The sequence below is a fragment of the Ostrinia furnacalis genome, unplaced genomic scaffold, assembly GCF_004193835.3.
Source record: "Ostrinia furnacalis isolate ACB-3 unplaced genomic scaffold, ASM419383v2 OfSCF1098, whole genome shotgun sequence".
Lineage (NCBI taxonomy): Eukaryota > Metazoa > Arthropoda > Insecta > Lepidoptera > Crambidae > Ostrinia > Ostrinia furnacalis.
The window spans coordinates 1,361,566-1,381,181 of NW_021131337.1; the positions used below are offsets into that span (position 1 = coordinate 1,361,566).

General features: G+C 41.0%; 2 protein-coding genes across 3 annotated transcripts; both read left to right on the forward strand.

Annotated features, from left to right (window-relative positions):
* Positions 1-28: 28 nt before the first annotated feature.
* Positions 29-6,900, forward strand: LOC114351180 (uncharacterized). Of its 2 annotated transcripts, none has more exons than XM_028302278.1 (10): positions 29-47; positions 1,796-1,864; positions 2,614-2,688; positions 3,129-3,227; positions 3,590-3,688; positions 4,437-4,581; positions 5,243-5,334; positions 5,496-5,986; positions 6,144-6,196; positions 6,568-6,900. In XM_028302278.1, the coding sequence occupies exons 2-10, from the start codon at positions 1,796-1,798 to the stop codon at positions 6,636-6,638; spliced, it is 1,194 nt and encodes a 397-aa protein (XP_028158079.1). In that variant the 5' UTR covers positions 29-47; the 3' UTR covers positions 6,639-6,900. The 2 variants fall into 2 exon arrangements, with proteins under 2 accessions (XP_028158079.1, XP_028158078.1); XM_028302277.1 differs by lacking the exon at positions 29-47 and adding an exon at positions 820-935.
* An 88-nt stretch (positions 6,901-6,988) lies between these two features.
* Positions 6,989-18,318, forward strand: LOC114351179 (zinc finger protein 250). The gene is made up of 10 exons (XM_028302276.1): positions 6,989-7,235; positions 8,018-8,152; positions 9,246-9,368; positions 10,793-10,923; positions 11,767-11,913; positions 13,370-13,493; positions 15,316-15,420; positions 16,266-16,417; positions 17,656-17,715; positions 18,175-18,318. The coding sequence occupies exons 1-10, from the start codon at positions 7,086-7,088 to the stop codon at positions 18,290-18,292; spliced, it is 1,245 nt and encodes a 414-aa protein (XP_028158077.1). The 5' UTR covers positions 6,989-7,085; the 3' UTR covers positions 18,293-18,318.
* The last annotated feature ends 1,298 nt before the right edge of the window (positions 18,319-19,616 follow it).

Consider the following 19,616-nt stretch of genomic DNA (forward strand, 5'->3'; position numbering starts at 1 on the left):
AGTTTCGGGAGCCTAGTAATGAAAAAGTTTATTTACGGCCTACTTAAGTAAGAAATGTACCGTCCTATTTACACATTGTCCTTTTACAGGGCCTAATCTATCTATCTCTGTACCAAATACCTATCTAGGTCAGTCCACGTTAATTACATACAAATTACTCACAATAATATTAGGAAGGATAGTGGTGTATGGTTGTTGTCTTTGCTTAATTATTATTAATCGTTGTCATAGATCAGTCACCGCTTACGGCTTAGAATGTCTCGCACAGACCCACGCCTCATCTTGTGTAATATCAGCTCACGTCTGTAGGTCATGAAGTGGCCGTGGAGTGAGGTGAACTGGTTCGGGCTAGGGATAGCGGTGTGTCGATAAACATATCGATAATTTCGTACTTTTGTGTATTGAACATTGTGGTTTAAACAATTATTTATTTAATTCGGATCGTGCTTCATTAATGCATTGTGTTGCTACTTAAAGATGGGCCGCTGCCGTGGCTTATAAACGCAATCGCCAAACCTGAAAATCATGTATTTTGCATTTTGACATTCATGTTAAATCAAAGGTGGAATTGTGTAAAGCAATCGTTATCATTTGACAGTTCATAACGTACGATTATTCTGTCAAACGCTTTGTTTAATTGACTTTATCGTACGTTATGACCTGTCAAATGATTACCATTGCTTTACACAATTCCACCTCAAGCCCATTGCACTTGAAAACATGATGTTCTTTGATTTCACATCGATAAGTCGCAAGCACAACACTACCAGCTTAAACAAGTAATTTGATCGATATCGACAGTTTGATTTGACTCTTGCGACTTAAAGCTCATGGTGTGGTGTGATTTATTTATTTTTGTTAATTAATTTTGTTAAATATTTCGTAATACTTACTTAATCAAACCCAGACCACGTAAATAAGCACAGACGATAAAGGTGAGTTTATCTCTACAAAGTGATTTATTACAGCCTGCCGGGGTGACAGAATACCTACGATTCTTGTGTGACCTTACATGATCATTAATTTATACATAATATAGGTAATAATAGTTTTGAAAGTAGCTAAGTAACTAATAGGAAAACCAAAAAAATAAGTACAAAGTTTTGTGACTTTTCAAAAACGATGCAAAAAGAACTACTGTTTTGGTTGTAAATTTTAATTAAATTAATGAAAACGTTTGCGGACGTCAACAATTTTCTTATTTCTATAAATAATAAAATAATATTTTGGTTTTTTACATAGCGCCGTCTAGCCCCAACATAGCAAAATCCCAGTTCTGTACCAAACTGTTTTGATCAAAATGTTTGTATTGTGATTGTGTGTAATCAATCAGGGATAGCACCCCTAGCGTAGCTGGCCATCTCTGAGCTAACCCGTGATCTCAACTTAATGATGTATATCGCTCACCTAGATAAAAGGTGGCATAACTCAAAATAATCCATAATCGGGTTATTGCCATCCTACGTGAAATACATGCTGTTTCTGTTAGAAGAAGTTTAAGTACTACTCTTTGCCTAGTTGTGAGATATTAATGTCCTAGCTAAAATATTTTAATTCACTTTGCATTCAAATAGAGGTTGATTCAAAGTTTCAAACTACTTTTAAAGTGTTTTCAGATTTGGTAGAGAAAATAAATAACCATTTTTTAACAAACTTCAAAAAAAGAAGTAATGTCCGTTTTAACTCTGATCTTTTTTTAAAGATACCTACATAAACTAACTTTGACCGGAAGTATAATATTAAACGAATGTTATAAGTAAATCCTGTTATAGTTAATTAATATTAATTGTTGTAGATGGATCCAAACCTATCAGATAGCGGATGCGGAAGTGAAGAATACACGGCGGGTGTCCGACTTGTTGTTGTGAGTTTTTTAATAATGAAATTAGTTTAACAATAGACTTTTTTTTAAGAGTTACACGACAAATAAGTACGCTACCCATGGAGCAACATTATTTGGCGAGCATGTCGCTGAATTACAATGTGATGTTTTCGCCTGTAGCAGAGCGACAACTCGTATTGAATGCAGAATATAGTGCGAAGCACTGAGGGACAGTTTGAGAACGTTGCAGCAACAGGTCCCTTCCAGCACCAAAGAATCGAGTCACAATAGAAATCAATTATTACCGTCTTATGCGTGCGATACGTACGACCGCTTAGGGTGCCACGGGATAATCTGAGTCGCATGGGACATTTTGTTCCCTAGTCTATCCGTGTGGCTGTGTCAGATGACGCCAAAATATCTTAAGGCACTTCTTTTTCAACGGTAAACTTGTAACGCTGTCTTTTGAATTAATTTTGCATGTTATTTATGAATTTCGACCTTGTGGCATGCAAATTATAACTTACCAAAATCTAGAAAACACAAAAATATCTAGCTGTTATTAATGTGCGTGGGTTATTCTTGTATCGAATAAATTTTAATGCTCTAAAAAACTCATAAAAGTCATTTATTTATGCAAGTAGGCTTTTAAAAAGCACTTTTACACGTCCGAGTATTAACCCTACCACTACTTCAGGACAATAAATGAACCAGTGCTGAGAAGAAGCAGCGCAAGAAATTCAGTCACTATTTTCAGGTTGGTCTTTTAAAACAATACTTTTTGCTTGCAGTTGAATTTACCAGAAGATGAAGGCGAAGGCCTTGGATTTCGGCTCACGAGGACGCTGTGGGATCCTTACCCTTGGGTAAAATACCAATTGATTTATTTTGTTTCGTGTTTTCTAAAAAAAATACAAATTTTTAAAAGTCCCAGTTGTGTTACTAAGTAAAGCTAGGTGTTTTTTTAAAGACGATGAACTTTTTTCAGTCGGGCCTACTACATTTAATTTTTTAACTCAAGAACGACTGAACCGATCTCAATTAACACAATTTTTGGATCATTGTACCCCAATATTATTAGTACAATAAATTAAAATAATCGTATTTATTGCACATGATGTCGTGCCCTGCGTGCCCAAACAACTGCACGCAGGAAGATTTAATGAAGGCTACTGACAACGCCATTCTTGTGGCGGAGTTTTGGGCCGAAGCTGTGTAGGTTTGTTATCGAGTTATCGACACGACAAGAAGAAAATCGTATAAACTCTACCTTTTATACTCTCATGAACTATTGTTTACTGTTTAGGTGCGCGATGTAACTCCAGGAGCGAGAGCTGATTCAGCAGGCTTGAAGACGGGAGACTGCTTGCTGCAGGCCGATGGGAAAGACTTGCTTGGATTACCGGTAAAAAATATTGATTAATAAGTTAATAAGTAGGTAGGTACGCCCTACAAACATGTTTTAAAATATCACCAAAAGATTTTTTTTAACCTGAAAATTTTAATAAAATGTGAGAGAATGCTTTGTGGCTTTAAGTGCACCTTAGATTCGACCTATAGACCTACTTAATTTGGCTTTAAAATTTAATTAAAAAATAAACACGTCTTCAGAATCATTTGCGGACTGCGCTCCAAGACACAAATTTTTTTTTCAAAGTGAGCATCCGAGTCCCGAAGTTTTCCTAAAACAAACCGAAGTTCAAACCGAGCTGCATGCAAAAACTAGTTTGTTAATTTTTTTGTTTATTATTATTGTAATTATTTTAGGTAGGCCAAGTGGCTGGTTTGATTCGAGGTGACGGCGCCGGCAGAGGAGTGTCCCTACTTGTGTGGAACTGCGGCGTGGACCCTAAAGATGATCCAGAGGTATGATTGATATAAATATAAAATATAAAAATTATTAAGAGTTACCCCCTTACTAATAAAAAGTTACACAGTTATTGAACACTGTTTTAAGTTGACATTTCCATACTACGACGTCACTTTAAAACACTTTAAGGTCATAACACACTTATCAACTCGTATATCGCCATTCGCCGCGAGGCGAGGCGTTTACGTTACGATGTGGTTAAGTGTGCGATGCAGTACAGATTTTCAATAGTAACCGCCTCGAGTTGATACGGTTACGGTCTGTTTCCGGGTTGATAAGTGTGCTTCGTTCTTAACTCTGAGCCCCGATTACGGTAATTTTTAACGTCAACAATCCAGACACGCTTCTCGATTCTGCGATACGATTGGTCGTTCAACAGCGTACGTCAGCTGTTTTGACCAATCGTATCGCAGAATCAGAAACGCGTCTGGATTGTAGACGTTATAAAAGTTACCGTAATCGGGCTCAGATCCCAACTAATATTATAAATGCGAAAGTAACTCTGTCTGTCTGTCTGTCTGTCTGTTACGCTTTCCCGCTTAAACCTCGCAACCGATTTTGATGAAATTTGGCATAGAGATAGTTTGAGTCCCGGGAAAGAACATAGGATAGTTTTTATCCCGGTTTTTGAAACAGGGACGTGCGCGATAAAGTTTTTCTGTGACAGACAAAATTCCACGCGGGCGAAGCCGCGGGCGGAAAGCTAGTTTTAAATAATTTTAAACAACTTTTTTTAACCTCCAGTTGCTGTGGAGTTGCGGTGGCGGTGCGCGAGGAGAGCGTTCCCGACGCGCGCTGGCTGGCGTAGTAAAGGCGCTATCTTGCTGCGTCTGCGCATCAACGGCTACTAGGGCACTAAACTGCGCCCGGTCTCACATCTATTGCGAGGGTGAGTTCGTTATTTACAGCCAAAGACGTCCTCTGATGGACAGAGGCCTTCCCCAATGATTTCAGCATCGGTCCTGCGCTGCCCGCATCCAGGTACTACTCGCAACCTTCACCAGACTGTCAGTTCAATTGGTACCAGCGTGGTGAAAACGCTTTCGCTTCCGTGTGTGCATCGACAGCTACTAGGGCATTAAACTGTGCCCGGTCTCACATCTATTGCGAGGGTGAGTTCGTTAATTTCAGCCTAAGACGTCCTCTGCTGGAGGCCTTCCCCAATGATTTCCACAACGATCTGTCCTGTGCTGCCCGGATTCAGGTTGTTTGGATAATCTTTACAAACTNTTAAACTGCGCCCGGTCTCACATCTATTGCGAGGGTGAGTTCGTTAATTTCAGCCTAAGACGTCCTCTGCTGGAGGCCTTCCCCAATGATTTCCACAACGATCTGTCCTGTGCTGCCCGGATTCAGGTTGTTTGGATAATCTTTACAAACTTAAAAACATCAACTACACTACCTACCCTAAGGAATGCACCCGGGTACATAACCGAATCCTCACAAGAGTAGGCACCTAGACTTATTAATAGTCACAAAGTACCTACTTATGCAGTAAAATTATTGTAAAACATTTCCAAATAAATAACACTGGAATTCATTATTTGCAGCCTGCTGGACAAGATTGGAGCGTTGCGCGTTATGCAGAGAGACTCTTCCTCCAAAAGACTCGCCGTATGCCAGAAACCTTGTAGCAGAACAGGTAACTACCTAGTTTATCAGTAAAATTATAAAGCTCTATCGATACGATCATTGAAAGCAATTTAGTGCGTGTGCTGCAACGGAGAATAATTCAACAAGCATTTATTGCTCTATTGGCTAATTAATTTGACCAAATTTTACAGAACTTATAATATTTTACAGGTGTTTGAAGCAATAGCGACAGAGTACGAAATCAAAGACACCCTCAAGAAACCAAGAGAGACTGTATCAGCGTATACATCCCCGAACCGGTCTCCCAACACCTCCCCAGCTGCGCACAGGAGAGGACAATACCAAATGTCCATGATGAACCGCAAAAAAGCCGTTCAATTCAACGAACTAGGACAAAACTACGGCTCAGATTCGAACATACACCGCTCATCGAACCACGAGTTCATCAGAAGGATACCAAATGCTGCCCACGCAGCTACACAACCTGGCAACTCTGGTTGTAACTGTCAAAAAATACAGACTATTCCGCAAATCAAAATTGAAGACACTGAAGCAAACGAAGGGTGCTCAAATAACTGCCAAAACGCGATTCAACACAGACTAGTGGCGAGGTTGAGGCAAGCGTGCTCGTTAGCTGACCTCAAAAACGCGCCTATCCAGCCCTGTCAGCTGTCTAGGTCTCTAAATAGTTTAGGCGATTGGTAAGTATGCAAAAATGCATAGTATGCTATCAAATTATATTTTATAGGTTTTACGACTATAATAAATAATCATTAAATGCCATAATCGTTTGAAAGACTATTGATAAATCCTTGGCATTTACAAACTGGTGACCCTAATGATTTGTTTTGTTTCCAGCAAAGGGCACCACTCTTCGTTGGATAACCTGAAGAATACTTCTACAAATTGTGGTAAGGAATCATTGCTTATTTTCTGTCAGAAACCTTTACTGTAGCCTTTTATTTTTATCCGTATTATAGTAAACTAGCTTTCCGCCCGCGTGAAATTTTGTCTGTCACAGATTTTTTTTTATCGCGTGCGTCTTTGTTTCAAAAACCGGGATAAAAACCATCCTAAGATGTCCTTTCCGGAGACTCAAACTATCTCTATGCCAAATTCCATCAAAATCGGTTCAGTGGTTTAGGTGTGAAAGCACATACAGACAGAGTTACTTTCGCATTTATAATAATAGTACAAATTGATTCAAATTAAACATTCACAGTTTTTTTTATCTCTTTTATTTAGTGTACTAATTCTCAAATTTTATCTTTTATTTTTGCAGATGCACCGGTATTTGTTCTATCTACACCACCAATCTATGTGTTAGCCTGTGATCATAATAAAAATGAGTAGATTGTGTAATGTTTACATACATAGTTAGATAATAGTTATTTTTGTATGATTTTAATAATTTTACATTAATTTATTGTTGTACCTATTTGAAATAAATTTATAAAACTACCAAAGTAGTAAGAATTTTGTCATGTTTGCAACCCTAAAAACGTTTTGTTTTGCCACAAAAACATCATTTTGTGAGAATTTATTTTGAATAAACCTATTGAAGTTAACGCAAATAGATTTTGTTTTATTTAAGTTACTATTTCTAATCGACTAAAGTATTTTAAATGCCATAAAACGTTAAAGTCTTTAAGTGAGATTTTTATGTCTCAAACTTACAAATTAACCAAACGCAACGCCAAACACCGACCGCCATATTGTTTACATTTTGCATGAAAAATGATTGGCGTTACCTTTCTGCGTATTTTCATAAATTAAACAATAACTACAGTAGTTGTGACCATGGATTTGAACATATTGCATAGTGAGGAAGACCTCAAAATAGATTTCGATATACCAAAACCTATATGCCGGTGTTGTTTGACGACAGATCGTCGCATGAACGATGTCGTGTCCTACGATTCGTATTTTAGAGAATTGTCTGGAATTAATGTGAGTTTTAATGTTATTTAGTAGCTAAAATTATATCACGTGTGTTTTAAAAGCATGCAATGGTGCAGAACCACTAAAATTAAGTTGATTTATGATAGCTTGGTCGATGAATGATTTTTTCTAATTTCACTCAAAAGAGCTGTATTATTGGGATAAAATACGGTTGTTTACCTAAAATTTCACCTCCTTTTTTGTCACAGCTTAAGTTTACAACTTCTATTCACTATTACCTACTTCTTGTTTGTTTTTTGTTCTCATTAAAACACCTATTACCTTGTACTTTTGAATCTGTAGAGGTAGACTATAATATTATCATTCGATTTCGATTCTTTATGATGATGTACCCTAAAGGTTCGACCAAACCAACGCGTGCATCCTGCTTATTATTCTAACGGACTGACTGGCTCATTCGTCACGAAATCGCAGAAACTACAAGTGCTCGGAGTCTCAAATGCATGGGGGTTCCATTTAGAACGTAGGTGCTTATTAAGACGGGATTTAAAAGCAGATTGACTTGCTGGCTTTTGGACAAATGTTTTTATAGTTATAAGGAATATTTTAATTGGAGACATTGATACTATTGAATCCTGTAATTTTTGCGTCTGCGAGCAGACTAAACACATGATCCTATTTAATATTGTCACCCTGTATTACTGTGTTTTTGGCAAATAAATGTTTTGAATTTGAATTTGGATTTTGCAGGATCCACGCGTACGAAATCGCGGGCGGCTGCTAGTTAATATTTAAAGAATTTGAATTTAAACTTGTATTACATCTTTTAGGTTAAAAACTCGGACGGGCTCCCACAGTGGATATGCTGGGAGTGCAGCTCGTTGCTGGTGAAGGCGGTGCGCTTCAAGTACAAGATGCTGCGCGCTCACAACATGCTCCACGATTACCTGACACGATGCGCTCCGGTGTGTACTATTATTCTGTCAGCCGTTTGGTGTAGTGGTTCCAAACGGACTACTATTCTGGGGGTAGCGGGTTCGATTCCCGCACAGTGCAAACATTTGTGTGCATGAACATTTTTGTTTGCATTGGACTGGGTGTTTTATATGTATAATATGTATGTATTTAAAAAAAAAAAGTATTTAAGTATGTTTATATCCGTTGTCTAGTACCCATAGTACAAGCTTTGCTTAGTTTGGGACTAGAAGCGCAGTGTAAAATGTCCAAGGATATTTATTATAAGATGCTACAATGTAAAGCTTTTATTTATTCATTTCATTTTGGGGATACATACAGTTACAATATAATTTAACTTAGGTGCAGTAAAAACACATAAACCTATTATGTTTCCACAGTTAAATACACACAAAAAGTACAGCTTTATTGATACACTGTTGTCTATACTTTTTAATGATTTACTTTGAGTTGTAACACCCGTTATAATTATTGTTAAAGTGATGCAGCAACCCAGCCTTATGCTCGTTCTCACCATCAATCCCTAATTTTTAAGTGCCTCCTATGGTAACACATAGTTAGTTAGTTTTGCACGGCAATCGAATACCGCACTTTGCCTTATGATTGGGCCATTGTGCGCGATTTATGGTAACACATAACAGGACTTGTTTTAATAGGGGTCACTTAAAAATTTGGGATTGATGGTGAAAATGGGCATTAGTTTCTTTTTTTTTACTCTTACTTAGTGTCTTTTTACTGTGATGAGGATATGGTCCACGTGCGTGTAAAATTACACTGCTGGTTGCACGCAGGACAAGGATTTCGTATTGTGTGCTCGCAGCCAATCCGCGTTTCGAGTGCGTGTAGCCCGCCTCATAGTTAAAACATGTATGGAATAATGCGCATTTCATTATTCCATACATGTTTTAACTATGACGCAGCAGAAAGATTAAATCCGCACACGTGCCGAAATCCGACTCACAAGAAAAAGGCAGTTATGTTGTTTATTTAATTATTTGATCACCAACAATTGTTTGATTTTTTATTTAATTTTTTTATTGATTTCTATTTAAACATAATACTAAGTATAAAATGTCTTTCCAGTTCCCCATAGACGCCAACGACCCAGAGCTAAGCAAGTACGCGTGCCCACAACTGGGCGAGAGCGAGATGCTGACTTTCGAGATGGGTGGCCGCGGGAAGACTGGCTTCCACGAGGAGTTGCAGGTATTATTTTTATTATAGCTTTACATTCCACATTTTAACATTTTCATTCAATGAGGTATCGTTTTTATACTTAACAGTTGGCACCCCTGGCGATTGACAGGACCTTACTCTACAGAGGCGCCATCTTGATGAGTGCAAATGCGATAGTCCTCCTACCACTTTAGCGCTCACCAGTTGGTGCCACTGTCTTCGCTACTAGCAAGTGACAGGACCTTACTCTACAGTGGCGCTAACTGGTGAGCGCTAAAACGATAGCCCTCATTAATCTGTATCTCTTGTTTGTGGCCCCACTTGGGTAAAAGCCTCCTCCATCATTTTCCACCTTTCCCTGTCGCTGGCTATGTGCATCCAATTTTTCCCTGCCTTGTTTGTTATGTCATTGTTGCAGGTAAATAGACTTTCATTACCTCAATGCCGGATTTAACTACTTTATGCCCTAAGCAATAACATACCGTGCTCCACGAACAGTTGAAATGAACAAATTGGACTAGATGGCACTTGAGGTTGCTATACATAGCTCGCAGTATTGCAAACTTAAGTGGCAAAAGAACAAAATATAAAGTCTAAACAATTTTACAGATATAGCGCATAACTGATTTAATGCCGTAGGTATGGATGGAAGCGGCTTTGCAGGGTAGGGTGAAGTCAAACGTTATCGAGACCAGCTGGGCTGGGATGCGCGTCGTGATATAATCTTATCGATCATTTTAGACGACAAACGTATGGGCTTATCGCGTAAAATCGAATCGATAAAAGCTTATCGCGGCGCACATCCTAGGCCTACAGTCATGTCTCCCCTCCCGTGCCGCCCCCATAGTTTGGGCGCTGACTCGGCTTGCGCTAGACTTTCAGGCAGGGCCGGATCTACCTATGGGCTGATTGGGCTGCAGCCCAGGGCCCCGGGGTTACAAGGGGCCCCCAGATCCAGCTAAAAAGTAGGCAATAATTTAAAAAAAAAGTCTGTAAAGTCGGTTTACGGACGATATTTTTACGTGACAACGTAAATGCTACAGCTATGCCTCGAGAGGAGCACCGGTTTTGTGGTGATTACCAAAGATAAGCAAGTTCGGCAACGTAAGTTCTGAGCTACTAAAAGCAGAAAGCACGTTTAATATCCGTCCAGGCAAATATCTCTTGGCCTTACTTCAATGGGTCTTTGCGTATGAAAGATCCGCTAGATGGCGGGACGTGGATGTGGGGTCTGACTGCTGCGTGATTGGTGGATTTTGACATATCTGTCAATGTCATGTCAAAAATAACCAATCATGCAGCATTTGGACCTCGCGTCTACGTATTGCCATCTGGCGGATTTTGCATACGCGAAAACCCTCATTGGCATTGACTGTGTTTCAAAATGGATGGATGTTTATTAATCTTTCACAAAAAAATGACTAGTTAAGTGATTTATCAAATGTTTATTCCAGCACGAGAAATTGTTCGCAAGCGACGCCCAATTCATGCTGGACGTATCGGCGATGGACAAAGTCGATGACCTGGTCAAAGAGGAGGACTTCAGTGTGGACTACGATGGCGAAATTACACTGGATGAGTACAGGTAACCGCCGCTGTGGTCTAGTGGTAAGACCACCTGCTTCAGACGCAGAGGTCCCGGGTTCGATTCCCAGTGAGGGCAGATTTTTCTGTTCGGTTTGGTTGGTGGTAGGGCTTGTTCTAAGTCCGCCTGGCTAGCTACCACCATCTTACCTAAGTCTGTCGCCATAACAACAATGTTAACAGCATTGTTGTGTTCCGGCAGTTAGAGATAAGATAGCCAGTTCCTCCGTGGTTGAGGATTCCGGGTGAAGCTCGCTTCCACCTTCGGCCTGATCGTCACTTACCATCAGGTGAGATACAGGCCAAGAGCTTCCTCGTTGTGGATAAAAAAAAGGTAACTCATTTCATAATATCATTTCAGCCGCAGGATCAGTGGCGTAACTATAGGGTGGCAGGGTTGGCAGAATGCCACGGTCCCCCGACTAGAGTTGCCAGGTCCTAAAACCCTAAAGCCATACCATATAACTATAAGGCCCTGCAGCCTTAAAAGCCTAACAAAAGCCGGACAGGCTGGACGCCAATAGGGGCGGAAAAGAAAAAACTATTATTCAAACTATTTTCACGCGTACGAAATCACGGGCACGGCTATTGTCCGGTCGCCGAGCACGTAGAATTTCGTCCAATGACCCCAAGCAACCCATCCGATAAGCTCGCGCGTCATTATATTGCTGTCGCGACTGTGCGACGGGCGCCCGCAGTAAGTGTGCGAGCGCGACAGCAATATAATTACACGAGCGATAAGATTGGATAGCTTGGGGTCATTGGACGAAATTCTACGTGCTCGGCGACCGGGCTTTAGTTATAAAATATTTGTTTAAAATATCAATATTATTTCTATTTACAGACCCGATGATAACAAACTAACAGATGAAGATATCAAGCAACTTCTAGAAGACACAAGCACGCTAGAACCCAAAGAAGATACCGAAGTCAAGAAGAAGAAAAAAACTAAGCGGAAAGAAGATAAAGTTAAGAAAAAGAAGAAGAATAGGTAAGAAACATTATGAAACACTAGCGGCCGCCCGCGACTTCGTACGCGTGGATCCCGTTTTACCCCCTTAGGTGTGAAGTTTCGTAAAATCCTTTCTTAGCGGATGCCTACGTCATAACATCTACCTGCATGCCAAATTTCAGCCCGATCCGTCCAGTGGTTTGGGCTGTGCGTTGATAGATCGCTATGTCAGTCAGTGATCTTTGAGTTATACAGGGTGGCCAAAACAGTGAGGTCTAAAAGTAATATTTAGATTCCTTACATCAAGGTGTATCTAAATCACCCTTATGTATGTTCTACGATTTTGCTTAGTTTAGGAGATAGAGTTAATTTTGTGATATTTTAAAATTTTATGACCTAAGGCTTTAAAATTTTGTATCGTTTTTTGGTTTGACTTTTCTCAGATTTTTTTTTAGACAGATTTGATATTAATTGCAGAAGTTTGAAAAAATAAAATGATTTCATATCCGTAACCGTTTCCAATATCCATAACCGAAACTTCATATCCATAACATCCCTGATTGAAAGGGTTATTCAGTGGTCAGTATCGCCCGCCCGGGTAGCTCATAGATTGAAATCGCACCTGATACAGTATTTTGTTGTCCTTTAAATATGATAAAATAGATTATAGAAAACCTTTATTTAACACGAAAACAAAAAAAATAAATGAACAAAGAAAAAAAATATTTTTAATTAAAGCCCGGTCGCCGAGCACGTAGAATTTCGTCCAATGACCCCAAGCCACCCATCCTTATCGCTCGCGCGTAATTATGTTGCTGTCGCGCTCGCACACTCACTGCGGGCGCCCGTCGCACAGTCGCGACAGCAACATAAGGATGGGTAGCTTGGAGTCATTAGACGAAATTCTACGTGCTCGGCGACCGGACTATAGTAAACAAGGTACTTTTTTTTATTAAAAGAACTTAATGATATTTTATAAACACGATAGTTATGATTTACCCACCACCACCCATGGTTCTTCCTGCCTTACGGCGTACGAACCGAATCTCGGGAGAGCGCGCGGGTATTTGCTCTGGGCTCTTTTCCCCGGGCGCTTTGCTTGACTCCCTACAAATTTCTCTGATCCATGTCCCTTCTCATAGTCAATGAGGGCTATCGTTTTAGCGCTCACCAGTTAGCGCCACTGTAGAGTAAGGTCCTGTCACTTGCTAGTAGCGAAGACAGTGGCACCAACTGGTGAGCGCTAAAGTGGTAGGACGACTATCGCATTTGCACTCATCAAGATGGCGCCACTGTAGAGTAAGGTCCTGTCAATCGCCAGGGGTGCCAACTGTTAAGTATAAAAACGATTGCCCTCATTCTCCCCCTTCTGGGGCTTGACACCACAAATACGGTACTTCGCGTCGGGCCGCTATCGTTGATAAATGTCATCACTTCTTCTCATAACTTTCTGGCACACAATCAGGCGATAGTTATGATTTTTAAACATTTACAGCGAAGAGCCTTTAGAACTGAACCCAGAGGAACCAAGGTCGAGCATCAGGAGAACCCTGGAGCTGGATCCGGCGAAGATCAGGATGATCACACTCAACCCCCAGGAGCAAGTTAAGCAGAGAGAGGTGAGTGTCAATAGAGAGAGAGAGAGAGAGAAGTAAGTACCAGGCAGAGTGAGAGAGAGGTGAGTATCAGGAAGAGAGAGGAGTGTAAGAGAGAGATAAGTGACAACAGTGAGAGGTGAGTGTCAATAGAGAGAGGAGAGAGAGAGTAATGTGAAGCAGAGACAAGTATCAGGTAGACAGAGAGAGGCGAGTGTCAACAGAGAGAGGAATGTCAATGAGAGAAAGAGAGTAGTGTGAAACAGAGAATTATGTATCAAGGAGAGAGAGAGAGTGTGAAACAGAGAATTATGTATTAAGGAGAGAGAGAGGAGAGTGTCAAGGAGAGAACAGAGACAGAGTGTGAAACAGAGAATTATGTATTAAGGAGAGAGATAGAGAGGAGAGTGTCAAGGAGAGAAGAGAGACAGAGTGTGAAACAGAGAATTATGTATTAAGGAGAGAGATAGAGAGGAGAGTGTCAAGGAGAGAAGAGAGACAGAGTGTGAAACAGAGAATTATGTATCAAGGAGAGAGATAGGAGTGTCAAGGAGAGAGCAGTGTTGAAGCAGAGAGAAGTGCGTATCAGGCAGAGGGGTGAGTATCAGGAAGAGAGAGGAGAGTGTCAACAGAAAGAGGTGAGTGTCAAGGAGAGAGAATTAAGTATCTAGGAGAGATAGACAGGTGAGTATCAGGAAGAGGAGAGTGGTAGCAGAGATATGAGTGTCAAAGAGAGAGAGAGAAGTAAGTACCAGGCAGAGTGAGAGAGAGGTGAGTATCAGGAAGAGAGAGGAGTGTAAGAGAGAGATAAGTGACAACAGTGAGAGGTGAGTGTCAATAGAGAGAGGAGAGAGAGAGTAATGTGAAGCAGAGACAAGTATCAGGTAGACAGAGAGAGGCGAGTGTCAACAGAGAGAGGAATGTCAATGAGAGAAAGAGAGTAGTGTGAAACAGAGAATTATGTATCAAGGAGAGAGAGAGGAGAGTGTCAAGGAGAGAATCATGCAGAGAGATAGAGGTGAGTGGCAGAAGAGAGAGAGAGGTGAGTATCAAACAGAGAGAGGAGAGTGTAAGAGAGAGAAAAGTGTGAAGCAGAGAGAAGGAAATATCAAGCAGAGAGAGAGGTGTGTGTCAAGAAGAGAGAAGTAAGTATCAGGCAGAGAGTGGTAAGTGTCAACAGAGAGAGGTGAGTGTCAACAGAGAGACGTGAGTGTCAACAGAGAGACGTGAGTGTCAACAGAGAGACGTGAGTGTCAACAGAGAGACGTGAGTGTCAACAGAGAGACGTGAGTGTCAACAGAGAGACGTGAGTGTCAACAGAGAGACGTGAGTGTCAACAGAGAGACGTGAGTGTCAACAGAGAGAGGTGAGTGTCAACAGAGAGAGGTGAGTGTCAACAGAGAGAGGTGAGTGTCAACAGAGAGACGTGAGTGTCAACAGAGAGACGTGAGTGTCAACAGAGAGACGTGAGTGTCAACAGAGAGACGTGAGTGTCAACAGAGAGACGTGAGTGTCAACAGAGAGACGTGAGTGTCAACAGAGAGACGTGAGTGTCAACAGAGAGACGTGAGTGTCAACAGAGAGAGGTGAGTGTCAACAGAGAGAGGTGAGTGTCAACAGAGAGACGTGAGTGTCAACAGAGAGAGGTGAGTATCAAGCGGAGAAAGAGAGTGAGTCTCTATCTAGAGATATAACTAGAAGAACCAAGGTCGAGCGAGCATCAGGGCCGTCAGTTCTGCATACTATGTGCCCTTCTCATTGCCACTTCATCTTACTAATCCGTTGGGCTATGTCAGCGACAAAAATAATAACATTGTATAAAAATCCTAAATTAATATTATTTCAGGAAGAAAGCAAATCTGGCTTCGTACTACCCTTCCAGTGCCATCTTTGTTACAAAGGATTCAACTATGAGGCTAAACTAGAGAACCATATGAAAAAACACAGTCCGGTGAGTTGAAATATTACATTTTAATTTAGTTTTTATTCGCCAAACTAAGCCTAGCCGCAGACTACAGACTTTTTAATATAAGCCTATTGTTAAAAACTGACAATAAGTTATTCAATAAAGAATTTATTTATTAATTATTATTATTTATTTTAGTTGGCCGACAGTTGGGTCGGGCTGTTAATCAGTAAGGACATGTATGAAAGTAGAAGAACTCACACTGGTATCGGCCGATTCTTCGTTAAAATTAAAGCCCGGTCCGTGAACACGTAGAATTTTATCCAATGACACCAAGCTACCCATCCTTATCGCTCGCGCGTAATTATATTGCTGTCGCGACTGTGCGACGGGCGCCCGCAGTGAGTGTGCGAGCGCGACAGCAACATAATTACGCGCAAGCGATAAGGATGGGTAGCTTGGGGTCATTGGACAAAATTCTACGTGCTCACGGACCAGACTATAGAATCGGGCGGGCCCAACTATCGGTCGACTAAAAATCTGTAGTTTGCGGGGAGTTCTACAGTTGGGACAGCGAGGCAAAATCCACATCCATATCAATTTAACATAACACAGGGCAGATATGTACCATCCTAGACTGCATCCCACTTAACATCAGGGGCGATTCTTAATTACGCAACTTTTTTAAATGGTGACTAAAATACAAACTGATACTCAACTGTTGTTTGTAGGAAAGGCATTATAATTTTGCCTTTTGTTTTTGAATGTTTTTAAATAGTCACCCGTAAGTTTTTTTTTTTTTGTACTAATTAAATATTTGTGGTATGAATACCAAATACCTTATACCATTATATTAATTAATAAATACCTACATTGTTCATTGTCAACAGTCACGGGGTTCCTTCGAGTGTAAACTATGCCATATGTTTCTACCGACCTCGTACAGTTTCGGCGTTCACAATCTCATACACACGCGTCGGTACGAATGCTTGGAGTGCGGTCGGATTATGATCGACCGACGGTCTATACTCGACCACTATAGGTGAGTTCTATCGACCACTATACATGACTATACTACCCGCTGAAAACCAGCTTCGTGACTTGACGACATGTGTCAAGTTACGATTTTTGCTGAGCGGGCGCATTTTCAGCATGGCTCAATAATGTTAACCTCTGTACATGTATGCACCTAAATGTTAAATGCTGAATAAAGATATTCTATTCTATACTCGACCACTATAGGAGAGTTCTATCGACCACTACATGTGACTATACTGGGCCACTGTAGGTGAGTACAATCGACCACTTTAGTAATACGTGAGTATACTTGACCACTATACGTGACTATACTCGACCACTACACGTGACTATACTCGACCACTATAGGTGAGTACTATCGACCACTACACGTGACTATACTTGACCACTATACGTGACTATACTCGACCATAATAGGTGAGTATTACCGACCACTACACGTGACTATACTCGACCACTATAGGCGAGTTCTATCGACCACTACATGTGACTATACTTGACCACTATAGGCGAGTTCTATCGACCACTACATGTGACTATACTCGACCACTATAGGTGAGTACAATCGACCACTACGCATGAATATACTCGACCACTATAGGTGAGTACAATCGACCGCTATGCATGACTATACTCGACCACTATAGGTGAGTTCTATCGACCACTATACGTGACTATACTCGACCACTACACGTGACTATACTCGACCACTATAGGTGAGTTCTATCGACCACTATACGTGACTACTTGACCACTTTACGTGACTAGTCACGACCACTATACGTGACTATACTCGACCACTATACACGACTATACTCAGCCACTCCAGATGACAATATTTTTTCAGTTAAGTTCGTGACCAGTCCTCCTAGACAAGTGGCAAAACGTGACAGTCGTAATTTCGAAATGCCTTCGCTCCGGCGTTTTGTTTCGTTGGTTCGATGTTTATATTCGGATTAAAAAGTGTCACTTATCTACGGGACTATTCCCACCTCTCGTTCCCACCACTGCAACTCCTGTGTAGCCAGGATCTACAGCTTGACCGCCACAAAAACCCAACCAATGAAGGTCAAGTTTGTCCCGGGGGTAAGTTAAACTGTCATTGGACCCGCAACGAAACTTACCTAGGTGTCACTTATCTAGGGGGGCTGGTGTTTTGACGGCTCATAACCTATGTAAATTGACAACGGCTAGTTGTATTTGTATTTATATACTTATTTATCCAAATAATTATCTTTTCAGGAGCCAACACGAAGGACTGACGACCACCTACAAATGTGACTTATGTGGGAAAGTTTCAACGTAAGTAGCCATGTATTATTTTAACTTAAATCCCAACTAATATTATAAATGCGAAAGTAACTCTGTCTGTCTGTCTGTCTGTCTGTCTGTTACGCTTTCCCGCTTAAACCTCGCAACCGATTTTGATGAAATTTGGCATAGAGATAGTTTGAGTCCCGGGAAAGAACATAGGATAGTTTTTATCCCGGTTTTTGAAACAGGGACGCGCGCGATAAAGTTTTTCTGTGACAGACAAAATTCCATGCGGGCGAAGCCGCGGGCAGAAAGCTAGTATCAAAATAAATGTTATTATTACGAAATTACCCAATAAAACGGTAGGTAGGACTAGACAGTCACTAATTTAATTCTCACTCACCAGAGATTAAGCAAGTTATACGTATTGTAAATACAAAAAAATTAATAACGAAAGGTATCTTTTTTTGACCAAAAATGTATTTTTATTTCTGTCATTTACTTTAGTAACAGCAAGACTCACAGAGGCCATATGAGGAACCATCACAGCGGCGACCGACCCAAATGCGACCAGTGTGGGAAGAGCTTCGTGAATAAGGACGCGCTCTGCGAACACTTGCTGTAAGTTATTCATTACATAGCAACAGCAAGACTCACAGAGGCCATACAAGGAATCGTTACAGCCGCGACCGACCCACACTGAAAAAAATGTTTGGTTACTGCTTACACAACAAAAGTGACCACCGAACACTTTGGTTATGAGGAACAAAATGTTGTGTAAATTAAACAAATTATTCTGTAGTGAGCTAGACTTAGTTTGGTTATAGTTAACACTTAGTTCGGTGGTCACTTTTATTGTGTAAGCAGTAACCAAACACTTTTCAGTGCGACCAGTGTGGGAAGAGCTTTGTGAATAAGGACGCGCTCTGCGAACACTTACTGTAAGTTATTCATTAGATCAAGCAAGACTCACAGAGGCCATATAAGGAACCATCAAAGCGGCGACCGACCCAAATGTGACCAGTGTGGGAAGAGCTTTGTGAATAAGGACGCGCTCTGCGAACACTTGCTGTAAGTTATTCATTAGATCAAGCAAGACTTAGAGGGGCCATATGAGGAACACAGCGGCGACCGACCCAAATGCGACCAGTGTGGGAAGAGCTTCGTGAATAAGGACGCGCTCTGCGAACACTTGCTGTAAGTTATTCATTAGATCAAGCAAGACTCACAGGGGCCATATGAGGAACACAGCGGTGACCGACCCAAATGCGACCAGTGTGGGAAGGGCTTTGTGAATAAGGACGCGCTCTGCGAACACTTGCTGTAAGTTATTAGATAGCAACAGCAAGACTCAGAGGCCATATAAGGAACCATTACAGCGGCGACCGACCCAAATGCGACCAGTGTGGGAAGAGTTTCGTGAATAAGGACGCGCACTGCGAACACTTGCTGTAAGTTATTCATTAGATATCAACAGCAAGACTCACAGAGGCCATACGAGGAATCGTCACAGCCGCGACCGACCCACACTGAAAAAAATGTTTGGTTACTGCTTACACAACAAAAGTGACCACCGAACACTTTGGTTATGAGGAACAAAATGTTGTGTAAATTAAACAAATTATTCTGTAGTGAGCTAGACTTAGTTTGGTTATAGTTAACACTTAGTTCGGTGGTCACTTTTATTGGGTAAGCAAGCAGTAACCAAACACTTTTCAGTGCAAATGCGACCAGTGTGGGAAGAGCTTTGTGAATAAGGACGTGCTCTGCGAACACTTACTGTAAGTTATTCATTAGATCAAGCAAGACTCACAGAGGCCATATGAGGAACCATCACAGCGGCGACCGACCCAAATGCGACCAGTGTGGGAAGAGCTTCGTGAATAAGGACGCGCTCTGCGAACACTTGCTGTAAGTTATTCATTAGATAGATTTAACCGCCTCTGTTG